The following is a 16,463-nucleotide window of genomic DNA, read 5'->3' as shown; positions in this document are numbered from 1 at the left end:
ACCAGATCCTGCAGAGCCCGAGTCCCACTTTACAGAGAGTTCCACCAGGCTGGGGCCAGTTCTGAAAACACCCTGGCTCTTGTTGAGGACAGCCAGACACATGAAGCTGCCTTATACTGAATATCAGACTTTTGGGCCATCAAAGTCAGTATTGTCTACTCAGACCGGCAGTGATTCTCCAAGATCTCAGGCAGAGATCTTTCATATCACCTACCTGACTAGTCCCTTTAACTGGAGATGCTGGGGATTGAAACTGGGACCTTCTGCAAGTCAAGCAGATACTCTACCACTGAGCCACAGCCCCATATTTTAATCTGCACAGCCAATCAGATCTTCAGTGGCCAATTAGAAATTTTGCTGGGTAAGAGCCCCACCTGGCCCCGCATACTTGGTGGGCACCATGTAAGGTGTTGGTGGGCTCCGTGGTGCTCACAGGCACCACATTGGGGACCCCTGATTTAGCTGCTGTGGGGGTCACCAGGGAGTACACCCCACAAAAAGGAGAAGAATGCCTAAACAAACTTTGGTGCTGGCCTCTCCAGGAGGCAGCTTGCTGTAAGGCCTCCCCTGTCCAGCTTAACTGATGAGTAGGCTGCTACGTGGGTTGGTTTTCCTGATGGGAGGGATCCCAGAACCTTCTATTAGGCATGTTGCTAAGAAGGGCAGAAAATACTGCAGAAACTCTCTGGTGAACAAACCCACGTGCTACATTAGGACCACATGAGACATTATCATTCCAAACACAAGAACCCAAGAACATGTAGCAGCGAAAAAGAGGGGGCATATTTAGAGGGTTAAATTAGAGAGCCAGTGTGGTGTAGTGGTTAAGAGCAGTGGTTTGGAGCGGTGGACTCTGATCTGGAGAACCGGGTTTGATTCCCCACTCCTTCACATGAGCGGCGGAGGCTAATCTGGTGAACTGGATTTGTTTCTCCACTCCTACACATGAAACCAGTTGGGTGACCTTGGGCTAGTCACAGCTCTCTTAGAGCTCTCTCAGCCCCACCTACCTCACAGGGTGTCTGTTGTAGGGAGGGGAAGGGAAGGTGATTGTAAGCCGGTTTGAGTCTCCCTTAAGTGGCAGAGAAAGTTGGCATATAAAAGCCAACTCTTCTTCTTAAATTTGCAGTTGATGGGGATGGCTTTAACTTGTCTCATTCTAGCTGGTACTCTTGAAGTGTCACCCCCACCCCCGGCCAGGCTTTCCCCCCCAGCAGAATCATGTTGGAGCAAATCCGCTGGACATACAGGGCATCTCAGTGTGTGCGCACTCTGAACACATGAAGCTGCCTCATACTGAACCAGACCCTTGGTCCATCAAAGTCAGTATTGTCTACTCAGACTGGCAGCAGCTCTCCAGGGTCTCAGGTTGAGTTCTTTCACATCACCTCCTTGCCTAGTCCCTTTAACTGGAGAGGCTGGGGACTGAACCTGGGACCTTCTGCATGCCACGCAGATGCTCTACCACTGAGCCACTGCCTTTCTGCACCTTGTACTGGCTGCTTTTCTCTTTTATAATAGAAACAAATTTTATTTATACCCCACCCTCCCCCAGCAGAACCAGGCTCAGGGCAGCTAACATCATAGATATACATAGACAATAATACAAAAATTAAAATACAGTTAAACAACACTAAATCAGTACATAATCCTATGGATGGTGAGATCCACAGCACCAGTAGGGCCCAGAGACACATGATATTTCCCTATTTATCCAACTTCTACATAATAATGCCAATGGAAGACAACTTGTGTGATCCCACATTTCTTGTGTGCCTCTGCCTTGCTGGAGGCCGGAATAGGGCTGCCAAAGTCCTATGTGTACAAGTGAGTACATGCATTGAGTGCTGTTGTCATTACAAGTTAAAACCATGGTTCATGGTTGTCATTACAGTAGCTCCTGAAGAAAAAGGAAAACAAACATCCTGAAAGTCAGGGGAAACCAAAGGGGTTGAGCCAAACACTATCTAATATGTGTGTGTGTGTGTGTGTGTGTGTGCGTGTGTGTGTGTGTGTGTGAAGTGCCGTCAAGTCACAGGGAGGAATAGGGAGGCCAGATCTGATAATAGTGATCCTGGACTTCATGGTGGTCTCCCATCCAAATAATAGCAAGGGCTGACCTGCTTGGCTTCTCAGATCTGACAAGATTGGGCTAGCCCAGGCCATCCCAATGTGTAGTTTAGCCTTAAAATGTAGACGTGGAGGGATCTGAGTTAGGTCAATGTCATTTCCCTGGGGGAAGGTAGGTTTAACTCTTTCCCCCTGCACAGATTCTCTGATCTTAACTGTCCTTGAGCTTCTATTGTGTGTATGTAAAGTGCCGTCAAGTCACAGACGACTTATGGCGACCCCTTTTTTTGGGGGGGGGGGTTCATGGCAAGAGGCTAACAGAGGTGGTTTGCCAGTGCCTTCCTCTGCAGAGCAACCCTGGTATTCATTGGTGGTCTCCCATCCAAGTACTAACCAGGGCTGACCCTGCTTAGCTTCTGAGATCTGTTTAATATAGCAACCAATAAAACTTTTTTATTATATATTGTGCACAATTGTATTTAAAAACACAGGGCCTAATGTACAGGCTTCCTAAAAAGCACAAACAAAATTACATAGAATCACAGAATCATAGAGTTGGAAGGGACCACCAGGGCCATCTAGTCCAACCACCTGTACAATGCAGGAAATTCACAACTAACTCCCCCACACACCCCTAATGACCCCTACTCCATGCCCAGAAGATGCCCTCCCTCTCACCATCTGCCTAAGGTCATAGAATCAGCATTGCTGACAGATGGCCATCTAGCTTCTGCTTAAAAACCTCCAGGGAAGGAGAGCTTACCACCTCCCAATGAAGCCTGTTCCACTGAGGAACCACTCTAACCATTAGAAAATTCTTCCTAACATCTAGACGGAAATTCTTTTGATTTAATTTCAGCCTTGTATAGGGTGCCCCTGGCAAACCTCTGTTAGTCTCTTGCATGAAAACCCCAAAAAGGGGTTGCCATAAGTCGGCTGCGACTTGAAGGCACTTTACACACATATGGTACCTAACGTTTCATGATGTGCATAACATCGACAAACGTGAAGAAAAGAGTAGCTCCCCCATGTACTCATTTGATCAGTTATGCATTATAGGGGCAATGATTATTTGTGCATAATAAAGGCAAGAATGGACCACGCCACAGAAATTCCCTAGTAGATTTGGTGTGGATCTGTTTACAAACATCGCAGTCAATGTTCAGCCCAAGAGTACCTAATGGAAAACCACCGCAGGCAGGTCCTCGTCCCCTCCCACAAACGACTCTGTAACCTTTCTATGTTTTTTCAAGCCCCCATGCACTTGCTACCCAGATTCTGGGCGTTCTTTTGTTGTACGATCTGACCATTTCATGCGTATCCTCTCTGGATCTCCATAACGTGCTCCAGTCCCAAGTCCCGCAGCCGCCCCTCAGTATATACATATATGAGCCATATATGTATATAGTACGCAAGCAATGCCGACTGTGATGTAACGCCACCAAGCGCAAATGTGCATGCCTGCAGAGAAGGTCTTAAGATCTGGCCCTTCATCTTCACCGACTGGTGCTGAAGGTCCTTGGTCTGTTTCGACAGCACTACTCTTGAAGCTTCTACACAGCTGGGTACAACATCTTCTCCTGCTGCCGTAGAAAACCAATGGTATGAGAAGCTTCATTACACTTGGGAACCCTTTCTGTGCAAAAAAAATGCTGTAGAAATGTATGAAGAGGATACCTAAAGGGCAAGGACAGGGTGGGGAAGGGGGTGAAGAATCACAGAGACCTTGAGAGTTGAATTAAATATTGCTTCAGAGGGTAGCTATGTTGGTCAGCAGTAGAAGAGTCTAGTAGAAGAGTTCAAGTCCCATAGCACCTTAGAGACCATCAAGATTTTTTGGGGTTTGCGCTTCTGAGAGTCTGATGAAGAGAGCTGTGACTCTCAAAGGCTTATGCCCCGAAAACCTTGCTGGTCTCTAAGGTGCTACTGGACTTGAATCTAGCCCAAATAAAAGGTGGGCCTCATCTCTTCTTCTACTATCTCCTAGTCTTCCTGATGTATGTTCTAATTCTATACATGCTAATAGAAGTGTATAAACGCTGTCTACACACAGATTTTGCTTTTGTCTGACATCCAAACCAGGGCAGGTTTTCTTGGAGCATCCTCACAATGTTGTCTCCTAGCTGCCCACTTTTCATATTTTCCTTTGCTTTGCTGTGATGTTTCCGAGACATGGTTTGGTACAGTCTTTTCAGGAAACATCACAGTCAATGCATGTTTCTATGTCATGTGCATGGGATGGTGTGCCTTTTTTGCAGGTCCCGCCCTTATCAGCACCGTTTTCCTTTCCTGGGTGTTCCTGCAGCAACCATTTTCTCTTGAAATACATTTTTTAAATCATCAGTTGGCATATAGCTATAGCGTTATAACACTACAACAATCTATCTACTTTGAATTCCCAGCTTTCATTTTTAAAATCCCTTAGGTTTCTAACCCTTTTCCTTGTGGATACTGAGCTCTGTAATAAAAGGGGCTAGAGAGTGTTTCTTTTAAATGGAAGCTGATAAATGAGAAGACCTAGCAGTATGTCAATCACTTTTTTAAAAACAAGAAAAAGCCCTCTGGTGGTATGGGGATAATGGCAGCTACAGGAGGCTAAGGCAAAAAAAAAAAAAAAAGTGCAGGGAATATTGGCCATGTGGATGCTCTATTGCCACTGGGATTTCCTCTGCATTTGCAGTGGCAGAAAAAATGGAGAACGTTCACCTTATGGAAACAGCCAAAGTTTGCACAGTGGAAATAGTTGAATAAAAATCATGTTGAATAAAAAAAAATAGTTGAATAAAAATCATGTTTGTCCTATTCAAACTCGTTTCAGTTTCAAGACCAAGTAAAAAGGTAAAGGTCCCCTGCGCAAGCACCGGGTCATTCCTGACCCATGGGGTGACGTCACATCCCAACGTTTCCAAGGCAGACTTTGGCAGACTTTGTTAGCGGGGTGGTTTGCCAGTGCCTTCCCCAGTCATAGTCCCTTTACCCCCAGCAAGTTGGGTACTCATTTCACCGACCTCGGAAGGATGGAAGGCTGAGTCAACCTTGAGCCGGCTACCTGAAACCAACTTCTGTTGGGATCGAACTCAGGTCGTGAGCAGAGCTTTTGACTGCAGTACTGCAGCTTAACACTCTGCGCCATGGGGCTCCTTTCAAGACCAAGTAATGCTGCCTTATTTAGACCACAACTTAGTTTTTACTTAGGTGAAGGCCCCAGCCATTTATGGATTATATATTCCTTACAGCTGCGATACACAGCTCTGTGCTTCAGTGGATTTCCACTGCAAGCTGTGAAACGACATAGATCCACCCATGAGAGCTAGCATCGCGTAGTGGTTACAATGTTAGAGTAGGACCTGGAAGATCCAAGTTCAATTATTTCCCTTTGCCATAAAGCTCACTGGATGATTTTGGACCACATTCACTCTCTCTCGCTCTAACCTTCCTTGTGATGGAAGAACACAAAATAAGGCAGCACATAGCAAGTCAGCTAGAGAGCCAGTGCACGTAGTGGTTTGAGCATTGAACTTGGACTGGAAAACCCAGGTTTGACTCACCACTCAGTCTTGAAGCTTTCTAGGTGACCTTAGACCACTCGCTCTTGCTAGTCTAAGGATTATTATAAGTCTAAAATGGGGAGAGGAGAACCATGGCTGCTGCCGTGAACTCTTCGGAAGAAGGGGGAGATATGATAAATACCCCAGTGGCCCCTATCAATCAACCCTTAATCTTGAAGGAATTATGTATGAAAGATGGGACATCAAACAGAGCTTCCTCCTAGATCACTGTGTGTATGTGTATAAAATGCTAGCTAGTCTCAGCTGACTTATGGCAACCCCTCAGGGGGTTTTCAAGGCAAAAGGCGTTCAGAGGTGGTTTGCCATTGCCTACCTCTGTATAGCGACCCTAGGATTCCTTGGTGGTCTCCCATCCAAATACTAACTAGGGCTGACCCTGCTTAGCTTCTGAGACCAGATGAGATCAGGCTAGCCTGGGTATGGGGGAACAACCTCAGTACTCATATAACAATGACTGCAGAACAAGGCTGGAAAAAAATGTGACAAATTTTACTGCTCTAAAGCAAACCTTTAAATGCCTTTTCTGTGTGAGGATGGAACCAGTAGCAATATTCTTGGGATCCAGCATAAAATGTTTGTGGGTGTGGGCAGCCTCAAACGGGAAGCTTTAATAGGTGTTTCTGCAAGACGTATTGTGAGAATTGCAGTTCAAGATTCCAGGGTCACCCTGTGATATGCCTTTCACCTGAATCTCACAGAGCTTAACCGGGAGACTAAAGCACTTGTGGGAAATTTTCTTTAAAAATCTGGTTCAGTGCAATGTAAAATTGAGACTTGAAAGTCCACAGGCCAGAATGTTTCTAATAAAGTTTTTCTGAAGCCACGTGGTTGAAATACCCCAAAATTCATAATTTTGTGTAGGCCAACAAAAAGGGCTTTGGGGAACTACTGCACTGCATGAACTTTTAACTGTTAACTTTCTAAATAATCAATAGTATTTATTAACACCAGTTGAAAAAAATAATTAACATCAAGGGTTTTTGCTACTGTACAATCTCTGTTTAACATACAGTTACAATGTAAATGTCCACCATTCTCCTGAAGTACTTTGCTACTCCTTAATAAAGTGTGCATCTTATTGAGCATTATTATTCACAGTTTACATATCTTTTTTTAACAGATACCCATAATATCTGCAGAACATCTGACTAGCCACAAGTATGTTACACAGATGTAGACACTTAATCATCAAACAGTAAGTCTCTGAAGTGCTTTTGGCTCACTTTTTAATATGATGCTGTGGCATTTATTAGTCAAGCTGCAGTGTGAGTGCTAAAAATAACTTGCAAGAAATACAAGGTTGAGTATCCCTCATCCAAAACGCTGGGGACAAAAAGTTTTTAGGATTTCAGATTTTTTTTTATTTTTGTCATATTTGCATCTACATAATCAGATATCTTGGGGATGGGACCCAAGTCTAAACACAAAATTTATGTTTTATATACACCTTATGTATGTAAGCTTAAATGTAATTTTATATAATATCTGTAATAATTTTGTGCATGAAACAGAGTTTGTGTACATTGAACCATCAGAAAGCAAAGGTGTCACTATCTCAGCCACCCATGTGGACAAGCTATGGTTGTTTGGCATCACCATCATACTTGACTCTGAATTTATATGCTACCGATAATTTTCCTTGGGGATGCTGAATAAACAGTCTGTTGTGCACCTGTATTTTGACTGCAACCCATCACATGAGGTCAAGTGGCATCATGTTGGCACTCAAAAAGTTTCAGATTTTGGATCATTTCGGATAAGGGATACTCAACCTGTATAGAAAATATTCTACATAAACTTGTTCAAAATGGTTCTGAAACAAAGTTTTGTAGTATGTTTCCCTTTAAGAGGCTAGAGGAAAACAGGCCTTCTGTTAAGTCTTGTTGGAAGAATTAAAACCATCTTAAAGGCAGAGATACGTATATGAAGTCACTGTGGGGCACTTTTACATTTTTGGTTTACTCATCACTGTCTTAGCAACAAAAAAGCATTTTAGCTATACATATAAAATCTGTGTTTCCATTTCACCATTTTCCATTAACCCTTTTTTTTACACTTCTCTCTGCCTATAGTGGTTTCACTCTCTCCTTTCTCTGAATTTTCTGCCTCTCTCAGCTCTCCTTCTTTGTCTGTCTCTCATTCTCTGCTCCACAGAGAGTACTCCATACTCTTCTGCATTGCATAGTTTTCTCCCCTCCTTGTTTCCCTTCCCTTTACAGACTGGCTGATTTATTTCACATGTGCACAAATCCCACCCCCCAAAGGGTGGTGGTGTGAAGGGAACCACCCAATCCACAAGAGCGGTCATAGTTCACGCATGAATCACAACGTGTTAACAGCTGCCATGTGCAATTGCAAGAGACCACCACGGGCTCCCTGTGATAGGTGCAGCCCAAAGAGCCTTTTATGTGGGACTGGGAACAATCAAGCTAATAGTGTTTCTTCAGCACATGATGTTAAATCATGTGTGTTTTTATGAGAAGAGATCAGACAGTGTCTTTGATGCAGTGGAGGATTTCCACAGAAGAATGGAGGAGCAATATTTGTCAATTCACCCCTCCCTTGGTAGATACTCCTCCCTCATTCTGTTTCTTGGGGTCCCTCATCCCCCAGGAACAATATTGGGGGGGGGCAAGTTCGTCTGCAATGGGAGGTTGCAATCCATGTACAGATATCACTTCTGTCAGTGGAAATTACCAGCGGAAATTATTCAAGTCAAAGAATATAAACTCTGACACAAACATGAATTCAGCTTGAACTATACAGCTCCAGTTATTGTGTGTAAAGTCTTTATAAGTTAGCCTTCTTTCTGTGAGAAAGGATTCACTTGACTATACCTGTCAGGCTGGAGGAGAGCTTTTGCTTTCTCTGCTTAATTTAACTTTGTGATTGGGATGTTCAACACTGGTTTTGCCTGACGGCACGTCTTCCTCTAACAAGACAGTTTAAGTGAGCTGTAATACATTCTCTGACATCTTCTTCCCCATTGCAGGAGTAATGTCTGCTAATCAAATTTATGGCTAATGAGAACTTCTGATCTCATTTCACTTAACATCATATGCATTCAAATGGTAACATCTCAGTTTTATGAACAATCTCTATATTAAATACTCTTTTGGGCATTCAGAAAAGTTGGCCTCAGTGACAAATAGATGACCGGGGGGGCGGGGGGACTTGTCCAAATGTTTATTAACCTGTTTTATGAGGTTGTTTTGAGGATCAGTAGTAGAACAGACAATCACGTACCCAGGCTTCTTTCAGGAAGGACAAAAACTTTAAAAATGAATGTGGTTGCCACCAAAAACGCCTTTCACATATTATTGTTGCTGTTTTTATAAGGGTCATAGTGTTTGTAAATGTTTTCACATTTGGATTGGCCTACTTACGTGGATTATTGCTGTAATTAGTCTCCCCAGTAAGAGATAGCACTGGCTTAGAGATTTCCCATGTGTGTCATTCTGCTTATGTGCAAGGACACCCTTTATATGTATCAGGGCAGGAAGTTCCAGTCCTTCTGAATTAATCCATCACATACTCACCTTTGCCTTATCCATTACTGCATGTAAGTGCTGGAACTTGTCTGGTTCAGATATAAAAGATATATGCATGTAAGCTGGGATCCAGTAATTCTAATGTATACCTTATCTGGAACAGCAGTAATTTTATATATGTGCATGTCCTTATCTGACACATTATGGGTTGGTGCTAGTAAAAAAATTCCCATTTGCATTAGAGAAAAATACCGTGGTAGCCACTTGTGCTAAGTCTGACTTATTGTTATTCTCACCTGCTTTTTGCTTGCACAAAATCTTGTGCAACCAATTTCTGGGCACTATAATATATAGGGAGAAAAGGGGAACTGTGCAAAATCTATTTATTTTTCTGCTTGCCCATTATTGGATTCAAGCCTCTAAATGCAAAGTTCACCTGGATCGGCATCAAAGTACCTATGTAGCAACCCTTCCGTTTAGGTTAATGATTATGTAGACCTCCCCCCCCCCCCATTTGCATGATAAAAGTTGAAAAATAATGCTTACTGGTACCCTACAAGGAAATTACTAACACTTCTGCATGTGTGTGGTCCAATTCACTTGTGGAACGATGAGCTGGATGCACCCAATCTGTTCTACTAATGGTTGGTGTTTTCTTCTGTCATAATTATTTAAAGACACAGTATGCGCAAGTCAAGAGCTCTGTGGATCATTCAGTATCCAACATGAAGCTTCCACTGCTGCTGACTTTATTGGACAGAGTAGAAGCCCTTTCAAACGTGACAGTTCTTGTGGGCTGTTTCGTATGTTACTTAATTATAAAGTAGGGCTTCCCATCACAAGCACATGCAACAGGGGAGAATAGGAGACTCCCTGCCTTTTGGGGTTGTCCCAAACCACACATATTCCACACGTTCACATGACAGTGTTAATGGGTTTAAAAAAACCCCGTCTAATTTAAAACAATGGAACTAATTTCAATACTAAATGTTGCTGGATTGCTCCCAGGAAGGTTTGCAAGAACAGAACTGATGAAACAACCTGGAGCTCTTCATCATACAAGAACTCTAAATTGGGGCAGTAAAGCATTCAATTAAAAAACACACATATTTTTTTTAGTTTTCCAGGTTGCTGCTTGCAATTTGAACAGAGGAGTGTTTTATCATCATTGTGGTCAGTTGTCATCAGGCCTAGTATTCTATCCTTTCAGTCCTACCAGTTCTTATCTACAAGTGAGACTTGGAAAGCTTCACCCTTAAAACAAATTAACATTTGTTGGTATGACCATTAAAGTTACATAATGGCTCCATAAAATAAAAACACAGGAGGAATTATAATAAGTAAAGAAAGCTTTATATTACAGACATCACAAACAGCTTATTCTGTGATAGCCTCAATAGCCTCAATATGTGATTTTAATCTGTAACTCTCTTCCCCTGAATTCTTTTGGAGATTATTCTATGGCTTCCTGCCTATCTGAGTCACGACAACAGCTAACTACACTAACTATGTGTAGTGTAGAAACAGGAAGATTGTTGTGTATTCTTTGCTTTCATGAGTTTCCAAGAATGGCAAACTAAAGTCCTGGCATTCCTTTGAAAGTTGGCCTAAAAATGTGGAGAGGAAGAAATTGGGATCTAAGTTCCAGTTGCTCAGTACATGGGATTTGCCAGGGTACACTGTGGTACTTCCATTATAGAACTTTTTTCTCTAAGGAAGTCAACAAAAACCTGACTTTATGTGCTTTCAGCAAAAGTTGTCAGGTGTCTCTCTTTCAACAGTATTTCAATCAGAGTATGTGTTCTATGTGTTAAACCATTGTTGGCTGTAATGCATGTCAGACAGTTCTGTGTCAGACCTTAGTCTCAGAACTGACTGCAAAGTATAGCCAGTGCTTCCTCCTTGTGTAGGAAGTCCCCTGGAATATGTTCTGTAATAGGCTTCCTAGAGAAGCTGCATTTACATCTTGTCCATAAGACTAGGAAGACTGTATATAAGATGGATCTTATGAGAAGACATAAGTCTTGTTAGAACAAATGAGTTCTCAATGTCACCATATTCAAATATGGCAAGGTCCATTCTCTTAGGATCCTTAGAACACAAGAGTCTCCATCACAGGATGGAGCATTATACAGAGAAATCTCCCAGACAATCAGTCTTCAGAGAGACAGATTGTGTGGCATAATATTTCTCTGTGAGAATTCTCCAGAGTTAAAAGACAAGTATAAATGTGTTCCTGATTCACGCAAGAATCAGTTTCCCTAATCCACGCAATGAATAGGCTGCCAAGTGTTTTACATCTCTTGGTCGATGGAGAGAAGTCCATAGGTCATGGTATGTTCAGACTATCAGGACCTTCTCTAACTTTTAGTCAGAGAGAGAGCTCTATTTATATCTTTCAGTGTCCTAGGATGGATGGTTGCTAATCCAGTCAACAGTAGGACTTACAATCAGTGCTTAAGCTTGCCTATTTCCAATCAGCAGAAAATAGTTAGTCAGACCTGTGTAGAAAATAGTCTGTCAGGCTCATACATTAGTTAGCAGGCTAATATTCAGCTGAGACAGCAGTTTACATAATTACAACATCAAGACTCTGAGTAGCATAGCAGGTTTTGCTAACCTTGAACTAGTTCTGTCACAGGCATACTAGTTTATTCCATTGTATGACTATAACAGTAGAATCAGGCTTGCTTTTAAATAGTAAGTAAGCCTGGCTTGTTACTTCCAGTTTATGAAGTAATTACATCTTCTCAATACATTTAATCCTTATAAAACCTAATGGGGACATGCTTTCCTAACATAATCCTGGTTATATTGTCTCAGCCCAGGACAGGACCTTTCCGTATATTGAAATATTTTAGATTTTTTTCATATACATAATGAGATATCTTGGGGACGGTACCCACATTCATTTATGTTTTATATACACTTTATACACATAGCCTGAATGTAATTTTAAACAATATTTGTAATAATTTTGTGTACATTGAACCATCAGAAAGCAAAAGTGTAACTATCTCACCAGAATACCTGTATCAGCTGTTAAACAAGAGCAACAACAAACTAATAATGGCAGGCTTTCAGTCTCCCCCTATGATGCAGTGTACGCTGTATTTTTTTTTTTTTTTAGGTGAGAAGAAACATTGAAAGCAGGCAGCACAGATCTGCCTGCGTACCAACTCGAAGGGTCCGGTTTTTGGATCAGTCCAGTTATAGGATGTCCGGATAAGGGATACTCTACCTATAGTCATTTTCTATAGCATTTTAACAGATCTGATGTGTTTTACAGCCCATTCCTAAGGTTGGGGACTGAAAGTGGAGTGGAGGCGGCGTGACCCCACCACCAGTGTAAGTGCCCTCTTATGGAATAAGAGGCACTTACGCTGACGGTGGGGGCAATTCCATCAGTGCCTGGGAGCTGCGGAGCTGCACGGTGCTCCTCCAATGCCACAGCCTCTCTGGGACCTAAATCCAGGAAGAGAAATGTGGCGCTGTTGTGGGGAGGCATTCCCAGGGGTGGAGCTGACTGTAGTCAGCTTTCTAAGCCCCTCCAGCACAGGAACACCCCCTCCAGCAACAGTGTTGCTGCACCAGGTTTTTCTTGGTGCAGCATCTGTGTCTTCAATGGGGCTTTCCCCCCCATTTTTGATTTTTTGTTTTTTAAAAGGGAGTTTTGAGCCTTGCAGCAGCCGGGAAACCTCTTTGGAGGCACTGCGGCAGTGCCTCAGCAGTGCCACGCCGTCCCCGGCCACTACAAGGCTCAGGAATGAACTGTAAGTGAATTTTATGGGGATTGGCAACTGTACTGATTGGGTGTTTTTTTTTAAAAACTGGGTAAAAGTGTTTTACATATCTAAAATAATTATAACATCTTTCTTTTTCTTCTCTTTTTCTTTTTGATAGATCATATTAAAGAAAAGAGGACAGTGTGGCTGAGTGAAGAAACAGGACAGGTCATTAGCCATAATGTATATACAGTCAAATAATGGCACCCAAAATCCCTCAGCAGTAAGACATCCACATATTGCATGTTAACAAGATAAAATGACAACTTGGAAATCTACTGCGCACTGTTGCCTATATAATTTGTACATTGAACTGATAATTGTGCTGGGGTGATCATATTGTCTAAAGACTACAGCATTGTCTATCTTTTCTAGCACACAGGTATGCGGTGCATACAGCCCCGAAGTATGCATTGGTAGAATCTTTCCTACATAATCATGTATGTCATCTTGAAAAGACAGACTGTGAGGTAGCCATAGATCTATTATGTATTGGTACGTCCATAGACCAAGATATAATTTTTTAAAAGTAAGTTTATTTCTTTCAAGGTTTACAAATAACAAAAAGGTGCACCTTGTATTTAAAAATTGCCATGATAAATGACAGCGTGCATGCGCAGTATAATTTTTTTTTCCTTTTTGTTCAAGAGTAATATTTTTAAATGTAATAGATTGTAAGAAGTGGTAAAAGAGGTATCTGACAGAGATGAATGTGCCAAGTTAAAAAAAAAAACCACAACTGTGTATATTTTAAAGCACATCAATGGCTTTAAGTACCATGTTGTTAAAGATTCTCATGAAGTGCCATAGACTGTAATCAAAGTAGAGTATTATTTCTGCAGTATTACGTTAAGAGCCACAAATTATTATTTTTTTGCTTATTTTGCTAATAGCCAATCAGTCAAAGGGCACCCTTCTGTTCCAAACCAAAGCTGTCTCAGAAATGGCCATTTTACCCTAGTTAATGGTAGACAGCACAAGGGGAAAAATACTCTAGACATACTGGTTATTCTTACACATACTAGATATATAAATCTATATAAATTATTATAATCCATTGTAGTTGTAATAGCAATGCAGACTATAACACACAATATACTTCTTTTTTTTTAAAAAAAGGGAAAAGCCATTTCTGAGACACTGTTAGCAAAATCTTTGAAGAATTTCTTTTGCTTTGATTTTCTAACCTCTGTCAAAAGTCCAAGAGACTCTAAATGCATTGCAAGAGAAGGGTTTTCGCTTTCTGCTCAAATGCATCACTTCAAAGTCACTCTTCAAAAAAAAAAGGTGACTCTAATCAAATATGAGACAGAAGCACTGACATCAGATGCACGACAAAACCAAAACATGAAATGGAAAATGGTAATTAGAATAGGCATTGGGTGGGTTAAATATTGGGGTGAGTTTTATATGTGATTTCTTCTGTTCAGATTTACTGCTTATAGCCTTAGAAAGCCTTTACAAAAATGAAACAAAAAAATAGATGTGCATTCAAGTTTTAAGAATGGATTCATCCAAAGGAAATCCTTTTCGTGGTTTGGATGTTGCAGCTAGTAAAGGATATATTTTGCTCTGTTCAGCAAAGCTAGAGATTGCTGAGGAGGGGGCCAGGTCACTGGTAGTATAGTGAGGAATGGGAGAAGCGAGAGTTCAGTTCTAGAACTTTCCATACTTCCAAGTTTACTTGCAAGTTTTTATGCCTGAGAGATGCTTTCTAGAAAAAAAAAGAATGATGTGTTGATTTTACTGATTGTACTGTACATCTATTAAAGCCTTAGAATATTACATTACGGGTTAAAACCCATAAAACCCATAAATGTAATTTCAATCGTGTTAAGAAAGTATAGGTGACTTCACATGTTATTGTAGTTTACTTACATTAGAGAGTACTACTTATTTTTTCCTGGTTAAAATAGTAGTTTTTATTTCTTACATTTATTAGATTTTTTCATTTTCTATTATCAGATGAATGCCATTTCAGTTAATAGAATTTTGTTTTATTAGATTTTATGAATGAATTTTTCAAAATATGAAAAAATTAAAAAGTTTTTTCCTTCATAGCATATGCAGTTTTGAATTTTACATGTAGTGTCATGAATATTCGTATTATTGTTAACTAAATGATTTATATTTTACTGATTTAATATTACAATGTAAGAATATCAGTCATTGTTAGTTCTTGTCTAGTTTTCATTAAAAGAACAAAGATCTTTTATATGGATATCTTATATAATCATTGCTAAGTAAGAAGTTAAGTTGTTGCTATTGCAACAATCCTGGCAGACAACTGAGTAATATTTTGAGGATTTATTTTGTTTGTAATTAATTATAAAGAAAAATCTAGTTCCTAGATATTAGAATAAAATTTATTTTCTACTGTATCCATTTCAAATGTTAAAATATTGTTTAAATATTTTTTTGAAATCCCTGAATATCAGGCCTTGTTATAAATAAGCTGCATAATCAATAGATCAAGGGACTTTTTTTTGTTGATAATCCAAATACTCAAAAAAGTTTACGTATAACAAGAATTATAATATGTGTGAGTGAGTGTGCAAACTCTTGAGGGTTGATTATGCTGCAAGGATAGCATGTGGGAAAGTATAAAGAGAAGATTGACCTTTTGCACTTCTGTATATAGTCAAAAAAAGAGAAAGAGAGAGAAACCTGTATAATAGTAAGATCTTATTTTGAATAAAAATGTCTATAAATACAAGGAGTTTTGTTAAGGCTAATTAAAAAAATGACAGGCTGAGCAAAATTGCTTGCAAAAAAAATGGCACAGAGTTAGCACTCCATCCCCCTTGACGAAAAAAGTTGCTTTGCTTTATGTGAACAGCTTCTAGTTTGCCAGGATTCTTTCAGCTGGAAAAATTGGCTATCCTTCCCAGTTCTCATGACTGACAAAAGCTGCATTGGTTCAAATCTGCCTAAAGATCATAACTAAAAAAACAGGAGAAAAAAATATTTAAAAAAAACACAATTTCAGACGAACAGGTACTTCAAACTATTCAAGGGAAACCATGGATCAAATGTGTCACACATTATTCAAAACAACTACTGCATGTTTTAAAATATCAAAAGAGCGAGAGAGAGAGAGAAAATATATTAAAAGGTATATATTCTATTCAAACCAGTTTCTGAAAATTTCAGTAGTTTTATTATTCACACACCAAAACCCACATACACGCACACAATCAAAAGAAATATTGACTTTCACATACACACAATACACAAAAGTTTTTAAAAATAAAACCATCAAAAGGCAAACCAAAACCGAACATAATAGCTGTAGTTGTTCCGTAGTTCTTTTTCTTGCTGTAGTGATCCTGTTCTTTTAGCAGGTGAAAAACAAGACCCTATTAAATTTACTATTGATAACCTAAAAAACTTGAGAAACCATGTGATATACGAAGCCAAAGTGAAGGGGGAAGAAGAAGCAGGGGGAAAGACATATTCGATCTGTGTTCTACCCAGTAATTCACATCGACGAATTAGTAACTTTGCACTTCTTTGCAAACCTGCAATTTTCATCTGCTGAAAGGACA

The 16,463-nt window shown here is 40.4% G+C and overlaps 1 protein-coding gene across 10 annotated transcripts in view; it reads left to right on the top strand.

Annotated features, from left to right (window-relative positions):
• The window catches only part of MBNL1 (muscleblind like splicing regulator 1), a 204,671-nt gene extending 188,815 nt beyond the window's left edge, over window positions 1-15,856 (top strand). For all 10 annotated transcript variants that reach the window (XM_056850314.1, XM_056850306.1, XM_056850312.1 and 7 more), the window contains 2 exons: window positions 6,760-6,834; window positions 13,034-15,856. In XM_056850314.1, coding sequence (XP_056706292.1) covers window positions 6,760-6,816 — 57 coding nt within the window. In that variant the 3' untranslated portion in view covers window positions 6,817-6,834; window positions 13,034-15,856. The remainder of the gene's footprint in view (window positions 1-6,759; window positions 6,835-13,033) is intronic.
• The last annotated feature ends 607 nt before the right edge of the window (window positions 15,857-16,463 follow it).

The sequence above is a fragment of the Euleptes europaea genome, chromosome 5 (genome assembly GCF_029931775.1).
Source record: "Euleptes europaea isolate rEulEur1 chromosome 5, rEulEur1.hap1, whole genome shotgun sequence".
In the NCBI taxonomy this organism is placed as follows: domain Eukaryota; kingdom Metazoa; phylum Chordata; class Lepidosauria; order Squamata; family Sphaerodactylidae; genus Euleptes; species Euleptes europaea.
The sequence above is the reverse complement of the archived record's forward strand: the minus strand, read 5'-3'. Positions and strand labels throughout refer to the sequence as shown.